The sequence below is a fragment of the Rana temporaria genome, chromosome 1, assembly GCF_905171775.1.
Source record: "Rana temporaria chromosome 1, aRanTem1.1, whole genome shotgun sequence".
Lineage (NCBI taxonomy): Eukaryota > Metazoa > Chordata > Amphibia > Anura > Ranidae > Rana > Rana temporaria.
The window spans coordinates 118,718,144-118,734,121 of NC_053489.1; the positions used below are offsets into that span (position 1 = coordinate 118,718,144).

Below are 15,978 nucleotides of genomic sequence, written 5' to 3' on the forward strand. Positions count from 1 at the left end.
TTGCCTTCCCCCCTCCTTCCCTTTCCCAGCCCCCCCTTCCTGCCTGCCTTGTCCCTTCCCTGTCCCCCCCCCCTCCCTCCACAGGTGTCCCACTTCTCTTCTACGCTGTTCTTTACTTGATTGTTTCATAAATTCACAGATTTCCACATTATCCCCCTTGTCTGCCGTAGGGGGGCAATTTTACCTGGGTGGCCTGACACCGCACATGACCACCCAAATAGTGGGTAAGCTATTTCCTTTTGTATTATCCTCTTTTATGTTTTAATATGGCTATTGTTGAACTACTATGTTTGCTTAATATTAATTGTATTGTTTGCTTTATAGATTGGTCCTCTTGAGGAAGCGGTTTTACCGCGAAACTAGTCGAGGCATAGACCAGTCTATATGTCAGTAATAACAGATATTGCTTGGGGGTACCCCGAGTTTCTGTTTTTTCTATTTTAATCATGTATTCTATGTTCAATAAATTGTATGTAATAAAAAAAATGTTTACTTCATCATGTATTTCACTCCTTACCAAGTACTGAGATAGTCCACTAATCCTAGGGGGAGGGAATGTTATAGGGTCAGCATTAGCCACTGTCTCTTATCCCTTTGCCCCCACCCATTTCGTCTTTATATCAATTTGGATGAGATTTAAGATTTAAATCAAGTTGATTTAAAGCAAATCCACCCTGTATGAAACCAAATTTTATAGGTCCTTCAGCATAATAAATATCACAAACTGAATATCTTTGATACAGCGAGTTTCTTTTATTTGTGTTTATATTATAGCAAAGCTTTACAAAGATACTTTGAATAAAATTAAACGCATGTCACATCATTATGCAACTTTTTTTCTCTGCATTTGTATAAAATACATTCTTAAAATGATGTTATGGCATATTATATATATACTGTATATCGATAGATAGATTTAGCTCAGAAATACAAATACTTTATTATAACTTTAATAACTATAGCTCATAATATTTAATTATAACCTCCAAAAATATTTTCACACATTGCATGTCACACTTTAGAAAGAATATATATTTTTCATAAATATAAAACGTTGAAAAAAAAAATTAGACTCTTGCTTTTACTATTACACTAACATCAGCATAATACACACTCATATTACTCACACAAAAACAAGGCAGTTTGTGCACTAGCAGTTATTTCTATAGTATGCAAGCTTGTTTGATTAATCCGATTGGCCATAGGATCTCTATCATTAAGAGACACAGGATTCAGATATTCTAAGACAAATGGTTTATATTGCTACCTACATGAGGAATTCCAAGACTTACTACTATTCTGTGTCCCTCAATTGACTTAATACATAATAATATAATAAATATTTTAACCACTTCCGCCAGAAGGGTGTACATGGACGTCCTCCCGTTTCAGTGGACATACCGCACCTACTGGCATCAACCGGTGTTGCTCTTTTAAGCCAGTGATTTCCTGCACCATAAAAACAATCATAGCGGCAGTTCAGCTGCTCGATTGTTCTTACAGGCAGAGGGAGGGGGCGTGTGTCCCGCCACCGCCCTCTGGTGCTTCTATCAGCTGGCCTCTGCGAGCCGAAGAAGGAATCCGCCGCCGGCAAAAGTTTACCATAAGGAATACCGGTGACCAGATGGTCCACGGCAGTCTCTGACTCTCTATGACATTATGAGAGAAAGAGATGGGGCTGCTCTGTGCAAAAACCACTGCACAGAGCAGGCAAGTATGACATTGTTTTATTTATTTTAAATTGTCTTTAATATCACTTGAATCCTGTGTCCCTTAATGAACTCCCAGTAATAAACTTTACAGGAAGTATAAAAATCTTGACTTTACATTTTGTTACAGCTGCGGAGTGTTCCATATTTAATCAAAGTAATGCCCTGTACACACGACTGGTTTTCCCGTCGGAATAAACTCTGAGGCCCCGTACACACAACCGGATCTGTCCGCTGGGATTTATCCGCGGATCAGTTCCAGCAGATAGATCCGGTCGTGTGTACGGCCTAGCGGACATTTTCCAGCGGATAAAAATGCAGCCGACGGATTTTCAGTGGATAAAAATTTCTTAGCATGCTAAGAAATCTATCCGCTGGAATCCTGTTCGCCGGACTTATCCGGTCGTCTGTACAGACTCACCGGATAAGTCCGTCCGATCCCATCCCTCGCATGCGTCGTATTGATTCGACGCATGCGTGGAAGTATGTACCTTCCAGGGTCGCGCACGTCGTCGCGGCCACGTCACCGCGGGGATTTTGATCTGATGGTGTGTACAGCCATCAGATCAAAATCCGCCAGAGGATTTATCCGCTGGGTCTGTACGAGGCCTGATTGTTTTTCCGGTGAAGTTCCAACAAAATTCCGCTCAAGCTGTCTTGCATACACACGGTCACACCAAATTCCGAACGTCAAGAACGTGGTGACGTACAACACTGCGGTGAGCCAAGAAAAATTAAGTTCAATGCTTCTGAGCATGCTTTGACTCGATTCTGAGCATGCGTGGTTTTTAGTCCGTCAGAATTGCATCCAGACGAATGGAGATCCCGATAGAATTTTTTTTTCATCTGAAAAATTGAGAACATGTTCTCTATCTAATTCCGTCTGACTTTCCGATGGAAAAAGTCTGATGGGGCATACACACGGACAGACTATCCGATGAAAAGCGTCCGTCTGACTTTTTCCATTGGAAATTCTGCTCGTGTGTACAAGGCATTACTCTTCTCTGCAAGTAAAAAATATGCATCCAGTACCTTCTTCACACAATGCTTTCTTCAAGATACACAAACACCACAATTTGGTATTTTTAAAAAGTGTTGTGAGATTAGGGATTTGTATTCACTCACCTTAGTATGATTTCTACTCTAGTCCTTAAAAAACAGTGGTTGTCAATCTACTAGATAAATGTGTTTTCAACTGTGGCCCCTGACATCACCCAGAGACCACACACACATATTATTCAGTACACAGAATGTAATGTGAAGGTAAGCTGTCACAGAATGCATCCATGCTACAGGTGTGATTGGATACTGAGGACATACTGCAGGAGACAGTCAGGGCTAGGGATTTGTTTCTATAGATTACTTCCTTTACAGCTCCTTCACATTATGTTCACACTCACTCATCCACTAGAGCATTTGTTTTCTGTGAATAGCAAATATCCTGCTTGATCCCACTGTACATTGTCCCTCCCTGCTTGTGTCTTTACTGCAATCAGAGATTGTGTAGACCAGCTGTTGACCTCTCCTGAGCATGTCCCAGTTTCAGTTCCCTTCTAAGCTTTTAATTTCCTCTTTTTTCTTAACTGTGCAGCCCATGTGACTCACACATATAAACAGTGGTAAACAACAATACCCTCTTTCCCTCCTCCTCCTACATGTCCTCAAATTGCTTAAAACTATGGGGGAAGGGTTTAAGATGGTGATTGATGGAGGCTTTACCTCTCTGTTACTTCCAGCACATACACAGTATACACAGTCTGGAGGGGTGTGATACAGCCTCTGATTGGCAGAACCTCCTCTAGATATCATTACAGTGTGAACAAAGTGAAAGCTATTGTCAGTCAACTTAAACTCCGCCTACACCATGTTATTGCAAAAAATATATAAACATTTGCTTTGAAATATAGGTTTGTATGAAGCTTTAAGACACTTTGTTGCTATTATTATTTATTTTTTATATTTTAAATCTCTACTCTGAAATCTTTTTTTTATGTCATGTGACCAGCATGTGTACATCAGCAGTGTACCAGAAACTCCTTCCCGAGAACAGGAAAGACCTGAGAATTGTCATGTGACCACTGAACAGCAAAGGTACTTAGATGATTTTTTTTATATTAAATTAAATACAGTAGTCTGATCTTTATACATAAAAAGAAGAAATTATGGCATTTAAACATTGTGGGGCAGATCTACGTAACCTTTGCGCCGGGCGCAGCGTATCTAAGAAACACTACGCCGCCGTAACTTTGTGCTTTTTTTTCGAATCCTGAAAGAATTCGCACCCTAAGTTACGGCGGCGTAGTGTTTCTTTGGCGGCGTAATGGCACGCCATTCAAATATCTGTGATGGGGGCGTGTTTTATGTTAATACGTTGTGACCCGACGTAAACTACGTTTTTTTTTAACTGCGCATGCGCCGTCCGTGGGGCTATCCCAGTGCGCATGCTCGAAATTAACCTGGAACAAGCCAATGCTCACGTCGGTGACGTCATTCTACGCAAATCCCGATTCGCGAACGACTTACGCAAACTACGTAAAAAATTCAAAATTGTACGCGGGAACGACGGCCATACTTAACATTGAGTACGCCTCATAACAGCAGCTTTAACTATACGCCGGAAAAAGCCGAACGCAAACGACGTAAACAAAATGCGCCGGCCGGTCGTACGTTCATGGATCGCCATAAATAGCTAATTTGCATACTTGACGCGGAATTTGACGGAAACGCCACCTAGCGGCCGCCAAAAAATTGCAGCTTAGATCCGACGTCGTACTAAGACGTACGCCTGTCGGATCTAGCCGAGATGCCGTTGTATCTTGTTTTGAGAATACAAAACAAAGATACGACGCGCAAAATTTTAAATTACGCGGCGTATCAATAAATACGCCAGCGTAATTTCTTTGTGGATCTGCCCCGTATGTTTAGTATCACTTAACTCTTCCCAAGCATAAACTGGCTTACAGAGCCGTATATATTTGGGGAGAGAACTGATTACATGTGCAAATCCCACGCTTCCTTCTTAAAGCCCATGTTTAAGTGTAAAGGCAGAAGAGTTTTTTATCTTAATGCATTTTATGCCACCAAAAGAAAGCTCTATTTGTGGGGGAAAAAGGACATCAATTTTATTTAGGTACGCTGTCCCCACTGGCAGCGAGCGTCCATTTTCACCCATCTTTCTTCAGGGGCCGTGAAATGCGTCCGTGAGTCGCACACACGTGGGATCTGCCGATTTCTAAAGTGCCCTTTCTAAAGTGCGCATGCACCGTAGATATCGGCGCAGGCTTTATTGTAAATGTCTCCTAAACCGTGGTGGTGATGGAGGGGGTCCACTTCACGTATCGCCGTAATATTTCTTGGTTTACACTCTTAATTATCATAGCCAACCACCTTGCCATTGTCCATTTACCATTATTGTCATTAAAAGGCTAAGAAACTTCCAGTATATCTTTAGAGATTAGAGCTTCCACAAAGGAACATTTAGTAATACAATAGTAATATTTACAGATTTGCATCTAAAAGTTTCAGGAATGTAGCAGTTCTGTCTCAAACACCTCAGATAATACTACCTACTTCTAACATGGCTGATGGCAAAGAACAATAGGCAGACCCTACAAAAAAATAATAATGAAATCAATCAGCGTAATCAAATAATAAATAAATATGTAGAAGTGACAAACACCCCTGACTGCATAGTGAAAGTCTACACAATGCATTGGCTAGATTCCTCACTGAAACATTCATATCTAAAGGGTAGGGTTGTCCGGATACCGATACTAGTATCGGTACCGATATAAGCATTTGCGCGAGTACTTGTATTCGCGCAAATGCTCCCGATACCTGGGAGAAGACAGCGAGCAGAGGGCGGAGTCCTCAGGTGGGTAAGCTTGCAGGGTGCAGCCGCATAATGATCCATCAGTGACCGGAGCTGTAAAAAAGGTTCCCTGGCGGATTATGCCCCCCCTGTACTGCGCAGGTGAACCACAACGGGACAGACGGAAATGGCCGAAGATAAATAGCTCAGAGTCAGCTGAACATGGCGCCTGCACAATGACGACCATATTGTGCACAGACGCTGCCGCACACTCCTGATGCTCGTGCTACTCTGCAAGGGGGCGGGTGCATTACTGTTATATCGTCTAAAGGGGCGGATAGCTACAGAAGAGGCCGAGTTTTCTATTGATGTGCACAGCTGATAACTTGGCTGTGGTTTTAGCAGTAGCCCTGATCCTCGTCTTCTGGGGTCCCTCGGCGGCTGTCTCGGCTCCTGCCCGCAAAAGACAACATCCTTCTGGGAAGCGCTCTTTCAAGGAGATTAGCTTGCGGGTGCGCTCCCATGTGATACAGTAGTGGCCATAGCTGCCGACTGAATCACTCGGCCCCGCCCCGGCGCACTGCATCATTGATTTGATTGACAGCAGCGGGAGCCAATGGCTGCGCTGCTATCAATCATCCAATAAATGAGACGAGAAGCCAGTGTGTTCCTGACGTGGGGCTTTCAAGGGCTCAGGTAAGTAAACGGGGGGGCTAGTGATCGTCGGATGTTTTTTCACCTTAATGCATAGAATGTATTAAGGTGAAAAAACATGTACCTTTACAACTTGCGTTTCAACAATCAATTTATACTGTAAGAAATAAGCTTCTACAGACCAACAATAGCATACTTTTGCTTTGCAGGATTTACCTGTATATCCTTTCGCTATATTTACTTCCCAGTACATAAGTCTCTCTGTATTTTAGCCAAAAAATATTACTCTGAATGAATAAAGCATCAATTCATTCCATTTAGTAATGGGTATCTGTCAGTTTCTCCTACTAATAAAGTTATTTGATTAATAGATTTATATGTATTTTCCAGATATGCTTGCAGTTTGATTATAATATAAGCTGATATGGGCAGCAATAATGGCATCTATATACGTAACAGAATGCTTGGTTATCTTGTTTGGTATTAGATGTTTGCATAGAAATCCTTCTGTTTAGTTTATTATTGGCACGGTACATCCAGTAATTCAGGTTGTTCTCCGGGAATTAGTTACACGAAGTGCAATCCCCGCCACAGACCTCACTGCACAGGTGGAGACCTTATGGCACAGTCCAGCATTCGTAATGTAGTTGGAGGCCAAGCGGTGCAGTCTTTCTCCTCCAAATGTGTTGAAGTGCCCTGGCAGCACTCTCTCCACCAAACCTCTGTCCACCAAACCCTTGAGACGTTCACAGGACCGAACATACTCAGAGATATTACTGTAAGGCAACCAGTCGATCATGGATCCATCATACACCACATCTCCGCTGAAAAGCATCTTCCGATCTCTGTCATGTAAGCAGATACTTCCTCGGGAGTGTCCCGGCATATGCATTACTGCCAGCTGTCTGTCGCCAAGGCTGATGACGTCACCTACAAAGGACAGAAATTGACACTTTGATTAGTAGAATTCACAAGTGAAAATAGGGAACCGATGGAGTAGGTCATCATATATCATAATACAGTGTTGCTTATTGGCTGCTTAGTTTTGTACTATGAAAAAATAAAAAGCTTCAGCAAATAAAGAGAAAAAAGGGAATTGTTCAAATATTACCAGTGTTTGCTTCAAACAAGATCTCCCATCGACCATGGAGAAGAAGCAGAATTGTCAGGGAAGCAACTGGATCGACCTAGAGAAAGGATCTCCAAACTACAGCACTCCAGCTGTTGCAGAACTACACGTCCCATGAGGCATTGTAAAACTGACGGTCACAGACATGACTAGGCATGATGGGAATTGTAGTTCCTGAACAACTGGAGGACCATAGTTTGGAGACCCCTGATGGAAAGCCCACTCCAGGCATTTCCAGGTTTTTTTTTTTTTTTTTTTGGAGCAGCAACGAGGACCAGTGAAGTCAAATTCTGACTTCAGGTCTGCTTTAACCAATCCCTGCTACCACCACATTCACATATTATACTTTACAGCCAAGGAAGCCGCCATCTTAGCCTTGTTTGATCTGCAGTTGCCATGGTGCTGCATAAGTGATCAGTTATGCCACTAGTCATTTAATTGCGGAGGAGGTCACTGAACTGAGTGCATCATTTCCCATTCTGCCAGTTCCAGGTCCCAGTTCTGCTCCCACATCTCTCATGCAGTCTCAAACTGGTCATAGACGGATTGAAATTTGGCCAGTTCAGCATGGACCCGCCAAATTTTGATCTATGGATCAACTTCTGTTCAATGGGAAATGGTGGAAAACTATAATCATCAGCTGCAGCCGCTGTCAGAGTACAATGTGCCAGTAGGAAGGATTCCTCCCTCCACCTCGCTTGCCCTCTTTGCTGATCAGAAAAAAAAAAAAAAAATGGGTAATTATGGTCAGCTTCAATCCTGAAGCAGTAATCCCTATATTGTAAAAATAAGACACCAGCACAGATGAACCTACAAGCCACAAGTCTATAGGAAGCCATTCAATCCATAGGCCTCCACCCAACACTCAAGTATGACTTCTGGGTGGACTGTCATTCTAATAGACATCCAGATGTTATAGTTATTTAAAGCGGAAGTAAACCCATCGATTTGATAGTTTAAAAAAACAGTTAAAGCGGAGGTCCGGTAAAAAAATAAAAATAAAAATTAAAAGTCAGCAGCTACTAACACTGTAGCTGCTGACTTTTAATAAAAGGACACTTACCTGTCCTAGTCGTCAGCGATGTCGGCCCCCGCCGAGGCCGATCCTGGCAGCTCCAGGCGCCGCCATCCACAGTAAGGGAAACAGGCAGTGAAGCAGTGCGGCTTCACTGCCCGTTTCCTACTGCGCATGCGCGAGCAGCGCAACGCTTTGTGAATGGGCAGGCTGCTTTCTAGGATACACACAGTTCCCAGAATGCAGCGCGCCCCATTCACAAGAAGAAACCGAGTGTACGAGGAAGAGGAGCCACCGCGGATGAAGAGGCAGATTCGGGACTTCCGCATAGCAACAGCTATTTCGGGTAAGTAAACATTTTATTTTTTTGGAGTAAAACAAATTTTCAGGGTGGAACTCCACTTTAACATTCCCGGCATACCGGAAATGCTAGCTGTCACATTTGCTTGAGCTCTCAACCAAACTGTCAAACCATTCAATGGCTGGTTTCATAACTGGTCACATATGCAGCATCACGGCAGTTGCAGATTAAACAGAGGCCAAGATGGCAGCCTCCTTGGCTAAAAACGATAGGAGGGTTTACTTCCACTTTAAAGTGCCCAGTATTAAAACTGGAATTTTTGTTGCAAAAAATAAATAAAAATATCTTATATTTCCACTACAATAACTTTGGTGAATTATTCTTTCCATGTTTAAAGGGCTTCACTACAAAAGCTGAAATCCATAATGTGTTGTACCGTGACCGCTAAATGGTCTCCGGTGAAATCCTCTTAACGTACATGCTTCCAGGAAACAATGTCATCATCCCTCTGCTGTTGTGAGTAATTATGGGTCACAGATATAATATGCACAAGCAAGCTCCGAACAACACCACATACATAATGCATGATCATCTATTTCATGATTATTTCAGTGTGAACAAACATTTAAAAGCCATTATGCAAGACATAAACCGCTGGCCTGTATTTGTAACACCATCCAGCAAATTCGTTTTCATGTGCCTGCTAAACACGGCTAAAAGGGGTGACCACCTCAATTTGTATTATGTCGAATCGATTCAAAGAAGTAAATGTCTCCATTATGCTTTCATGGGGGGAAAACTGTAAGGATCTGTTTGCTACTTTCTCAGCAGTGTCAGTGGAAGGAAATGAACAAAAACATAAGTCTCTTCTTACACTTTAAAGTACATGCATTGGATCTGCTATTGGTTTCCTACACCTAGGCCAGGGGTGTCAAACTCAATTTCATCGTGGGCCGCATCAGCATTATGATTGTCCTCAAAAGGGCCGGTTGTATCCGTAAGATTAGATGTGCAGCGCACCCCCTTCCCTTACATTAGATGTCAAGAGCCACCCCATCATCAGAAGTTGAGTCCCCGACTCTCCCTTACATCACAGTGCACCACCTTTCCTTATGCTGCTGCTGGGAAAAAGCTGGATGCATTGCTTGAAAGCTGAACGTAGGGGTCTGGAGGAGGACCAGAGGAGAGCTGAAGAGGTGCGAGAGCCACATGAAATGGCCTGGAGGGCCGGATTCGGCCCGCGGGCCTTGTGTTTGACACCTGTGACTTAGAACCTAACAAGGAAACCCAAAAGTGGAACACCCGCTTTAAGGACTCCTCACCTGGGGGTGCATGCGCGATGCTGGACGGACGCTGCTAGTGTGAGCTCCGTCCGACCAGGAGAGCCAGGCACGAATCCCGGGGCCATCCTGCAGCGAAAAACTCCCAAAATTCACCCATCACCCCCACGGGAGACCGTGCATGTCCTCTGGCAAGAAGGGGCGCAAACGCCGCTCCCCTCACACCATAACCAACTATCTTCTAGACCTGGAGAGGAAGATGTCCCAAAATGGCGCCGGCCACCATGCGGCCTCCAACAGCTCTTCACAGGCTCCTGCCCTGCATTCCTCCAACAGTGAGTACACACAGCCTCTCTCCAAGGCTGATCTGGATGCAAGTCTAACAGCAATATATGAGAAACTTGTGGGTAAACTGGAACAGGAACTGCATAAATCTACCAGTACCCTTACACAAGAAATTGTTAGTATTGGGGGCCGCACAGACATACTGGAAACTAAGCATGATGAACTAGCCCTTGCACATAATGATCTGAGAAAGGATTATGAGTTATTGGCTGATAGTTTTTCTTTCATGCAAGCACACATGGAAGATTTGGAAAATAGAAACAGACGCAATAATATAAGAGTGCGTGGCATCCCAGAATCGATCACTGATCTTAACCAGGCGATCACTAAGTTGTTCCATAGTCTAGTACCTGACAGACCAACGTCTGAATTTGCCTGTGACAGATTGCACAGGGCACTGCGCCCCAAACCGACTCTTGATAAACCTCCTAGATATGTAATAATGTGCTTAATGTCACTAAAGAAGATATTATGAGGGCTTCCAGAAACACTCCAAATATCAATCTGGATGGAGTTAAATTACAGATCTACCCAGATATCTCCCCTGCGACCTTGGATCGCAGACGCAGGATGAAGGAGGTCACAAGTATTCTCCAATCAGCCAGAATTAAATACAGATGGGGCTTCCCTTTCAAGCTGTCTATAATGCACAATGGTACTACATACACCGTCTATAATGTAATAGAAGGAAAAGATCTGCTGATCAAACTAGGCCTATTGGACCAGGAACCCCAGCAGCGCTTTCCTGTGACCCCAAGATCTTCTCCCATCTGCTCAACCCCATCGACTAGACGCAGTCAGAGGGAATAAAGAAGGTGGATCCAACACCCCATCCAGGACCAAGCTGGATGATCGCATGTAACTGGAAATCACAAAACCTTCCATGGCCCCAGGTTGTATCCAGAATGGAATCCATCGGACTCTCGGAAAGAATCCACCACACTTTACTTGATAGCATGCATATTTTTACTAATAAATGGCTCTATTGGTCTACGCCACCTTAATAAATTTCCCCATCCCCCTACAACACTATGGTTTTCTGACTATCTGCCCTTACCCATATGTTCAGTCGAAACTATGTTCATTATTCCTATATGCTTTGTTTATAACTCATGTCTCTACTTAAATATGTACAAAAGTCAATACCCTCCCACTTTGTATGCCCCTTCTACCAATATCTCCTTCTCATTGATTCCCCTATTTTGCATTCCTAATGTTATTCCTAACCCAATGCATTGTATTGTACTGTATTATTACTTGTCTTCCAAATAAAACTTTTTTGAAAACAAAAAAGGACTGCTCACCTTCTGAATTGCCACATTTGGCATGTCATTTTTTGGGGTGGAGTTGGTACTTAATTTTGACAGGTATGTGAATTGACCCGCAGAGCTATGGCTCAGGAAATTAGCTTGCTTGGGTGTCCCCATTGCAAGCTTCTAACTCTGGGGGCACTTGGCAGGAGGAAGGAGCCAAGAGCACCAGCGTGTCCCCCGACAAGAAGGGGATCAGGGCTGCTCTGTACAAAGCCATTAGAGGGTAGGTGAGTAGAACGATGTTTGTTTAAATATAAAAAATAAAAGGCATTTAATATCACTTTAATATTAACCCCTCATCTGACCATTAAAGCTAAACTCTGGGCACAAAAACTTTTATTTAGTTATGTAACGGTCAGGGGTTAACGCCGTTTACGATATTACATTCCGAGCCCAAGACAGCTTATCGACACTCCACAATCCGGCAGACGAACATGGCCCATACAGATTCCCCAGAAACGAGACACAGCTCTGTTCTCTGGTTCAACAGGAATAGACAATCTTTATTAAGAAGACAGGCTCATACACCAAAAAGGATGCTGCAGTAATCAGATGGACAATGACACACTCAACCCACAACATCATACAATGGGTACTAACGAGCCTCCAATACACATCTTTTAGTCAGAATTTCTGGCACCGAGATAATCTACATGAGCTAATTACTAATCATTTACCCAGACAAGGTGACTCCGAGATGAGCTCTTCTCACCTGCTATACAATACACATTTATCATCAATAGAAATTCACACAATACAGTGTTAATTAGCATAACACAATGAAAGGTCTTTAGGAGGCCAGACTAAGTTTAATTTACATCACAGTAGCAGACTTAAAGTGGGAGTTCACCCGAAATTTTTTTTTAAACATTAGATTGAGGCTAATTATGCGAAGCACAATCGGGTGTTTTTTTTTTTTAAATCAATGCCGTACTTACTGTTTTAGAGATAGATCTTCTCCGCCGCTTCCGGGTATGGTCTTCGGGACTGGGCGTTCCTATTTGATTGACAGCCTTCCGACGGTCACATACAGCGCGTCACGAGTTGCCGAATGTCGGTGCGGCTCTATACGGCGCCTGCGCACCGACGTTCGGCTACTTTCGGGAACTCGTGACGTGCTGTATGCGACGGTCGGAAGCCTGTCAATCAAATAGGAACGCCCAGTCCCACAGCCCATACCCGGAAGCGGCGGAGAACATCTATCTCTAAAACGGTAAGTACTGCATTGATTTAAACAAAAAAACACCCGATTGCGCTTCGCATAATTAGCCTCAATCTAATGTTAAAAATTGATTTTTTGGGTGAACCTCCACTTTAATTACCCCCTTAACAGTCTGTGTTCCCACATGAATGAGTCACTCTTCTATTGACCTGTTGGGTTCAGAATAAACAACCTGTAATTAGTTCAAGATATCCTGGAATACATTGTGAATTATCATTATTGTCCCATCTCCTGTAATCCAAGATATAATTTCTCAGTCATCCTATGCCCCTAGTGCAGGGCTCAAAATTTCAAGTCTTGAGCCACTAGCCAGACCTCAAGGGTTACTCGATACTAGTTGCACCACCCAACCCCTACCCTGCTCCACCCCTAATTCTGCCGCTAATCACACTCTCATAAATTATCTTGTAAAAAGTTTTATGCAGCATTAAGTTACAAAAATAAATATTAACAACTTTATCAGTTCCCCCTCAGCACAGCCTTGCCTTGCATACCATTGCAGGCCAGATTATGACAGTAGGAAGAGGAGAGCCGTGGGATCGCTTAGCGGTATAGCACGCTGTTACAATTTACATTGAAATTTCCTCCGCTCTGCTCGATCCCACAGCCCCGCCTCCTCCTGACCCCGCACCTGTAATGGACAGAATGTGAGTCCAAAGAGATATGATGTCAATCACAGGCGTGGAGTCAGGCGGAGGCGGGGCTGTGGGAGTGAGCAGAGCGGAGGAAATTTCAATGTAAGTTGTAACAGCTTGCTATACCGCCCTGCGATTTCCACGGCTCTCCTCTTCCTCTATGCTCTCTGCCATCTGGGCGATTACTGGGAGAACGTCTCGCGATTAACCTCGCCCCCCCCCCCCCCACACTCAGCCCAGCTCCTCACCAGACCTCATTTTCCACTCGCAAAATGCGAGTAGAAAATTTGAGGTCTGCCCTAGTGGACATAGGATGACTTTAGACACAAGAGTCATCAGTGAAGCTGAAACAGGAGTACCCCACACCCTGCAAGAGCCTCTGGGTCCCACAGGCCCTCCCGTTACAAGTTACATTCCTCAAAACCTAAAAGAGGATATAAATCCAAGCTGTGTTCACAGAATGCCTTTACAGACCCTGGTATTACCTTGCAAAAGTAGCAGTCACATCATCACTGTGCTGTACATAGCTTCCACCCACTACAGGTCGCCTGCAGAAAACGACAGGAGGGAGTGGGGGGACAAGAACCTGTCACTCTGCACAAGGAGAGGGCCTCCAATCTCACTGCACTGAATCGCATGTGAAATGAACAGGAATGGGTGCAGTTCCTGTGTGATTCACATGTGGTTCATAGCGTGAACTGAGGCTGTGACCGAGAGTTGGGCAATCACACAACTTCTGCACCCCACTCTGCTTCTCCAGCACTCACTGGAGTGCCAGGCTGGGAAAAGAGCGCTAGCTCAGCCATGAACTAAAAGGCAGAGCCTCAATCAAGCAGAAGGATGGATCCTGACAATATTGTCAGGATCCTTCATAAACTGGGTGCAGCTTTGCCCCCTCAGCTGATAGCGGGTAATACCCCGCTGTCAGGAGAACAAAAGTAAATGCACTCCTGTGACCCAATATACAAGTATTGCCAAAAAGATTTGTCCATACTTGTCTTTCATGACCGTTTTAAAGTGGTTGTCTGTTTTACCGATTAAAGATTTTTTTGAATTCTTTCACAGCTGAAACATATCCAAAGAGCTTATACAGTCGTATGCAAAAGTTTAGGAAAGGACTGTAATTGCTTTTTCAATCTTCCCTTCCTTAGTGTACATGGAGCCCCCCCTTCCAGCTTGGAATCTATTTATATGTTGGTGGTGGGTGGGTAGGCTGAGCTTAGCACCTACTAGAATATAGCCTGTCTCTCCCTATTACAAGAGAATCTGGAGTGTTGTTAAATTGCAAAATTTCATTACCTTTTATTGCTGCTTCGATATCAAATCCAAAGATAAGCAATTTATAGGCATGATTCCCATAGCCATTAGACAATCTAATGACATGAGACAGGGATTGCCACGTTTTGGAATTACGAGCAGAATCAGTGATTCTACCTATGATTTCAAATAATAAATGTAGCCTTAACCACTTCCCGACCTCCTCATGTACATTTACGTCGGCAGAATGGCACGGACAGGCACATCAACGTACCTGTACGTGCCTGCCTAGACGTGGGTGGGGGGTCCGATCGGGACCCCCCCCCCCCGGTACATGCGGAGGTCAGGTCCGCTCGGGGAGCGATCCGGGATGACGGCGCGGCTATTTGTTTATAGCCGCTCTGTCGCGATCGCTCCCCGGAGCTGAAGAACGGGGAGAGCCGTATGTAAACACGGCTTCCCCGTGCTTCACTGTGGCGGCGCATCCATCGAGTGATCCCTTTTATAGGGGAGACTCGATCGATGATGTCAATCCTACAGCCACACCCCCCTACACTTGTAAACACATACACAGTGATCCCTAAATGTTACAGCGCCCCCTGTGTTTAACTCCCAAACTGCAACTGTAATTTTCACAATAAACAATGCAATTTAAATGCATTTTTTGCTGTGAAAATGACAATGGTCACAAAAATGTGTCAAAATTGTTCGAAGTGTCCGCCATAATGTCGCAGTCACGAAAAAAAAAAAAAAAAAACGCTGATCGCCGCCATTACTAGTAAAAAAAATAAAAATGCAAAAAAACTATCCCCTATTTTGTAAACGCTATAAATTTTGCGCAAACCAACCGATAAACGATTATTGCGATTTTTTTACCAAAAATAGGTAGAAGAAGAATACGTATCGGCCTAAACTGAGGAATATTTATTACAGCAAAAAGTAAAAAATGTTGCATTTTTTTCAAAATTGTCGCTCTATTTTTGTTTATAGCGCAAAAAATAAAAACCGCAGCAAAAAATAAAAACCGCAGAGGTGATCAAATATCACCAAAAGAAAGCTATTTGTGGGGAAAAAAGGATGCCAATTTTGTTTGGGAGCCACGTCGCACGACCGCGCAATTGTCTGTTAAAGCGACGCAGTCCCGAACTGTAAAAACCCCTTGGGTCTTTAGCCAGCATATTGGTCCGGGGCTTAAGTGGTTAAAGTGTTACTAAACACACAACAGTAAAACCAGTCTGTATATGCAGGAAAGCATGCTTGTTATACTCACTGTGAAACCTAAGGGGTTAATCCTGCGCATTGTGTAA

The 15,978-nt window shown here is 43.6% G+C and overlaps 1 protein-coding gene across 1 annotated transcript in view; it reads right to left on the minus strand.

Moving 5' to 3' along the window:
• Positions 1 to 6,095: 6,095 nt before the first annotated feature.
• The window catches only part of MBLAC2 (metallo-beta-lactamase domain containing 2), a 32,387-nt gene continuing 22,504 nt past the window's right edge, over positions 6,096 to 15,978 (minus strand). Inside the window, exon 2 of the mRNA XM_040342039.1 lies at positions 6,096 to 7,104. Coding sequence (XP_040197973.1) covers positions 6,719 to 7,104 — 386 coding nt within the window. The 3' untranslated portion in view covers positions 6,096 to 6,718. The remainder of the gene's footprint in view (positions 7,105 to 15,978) is intronic.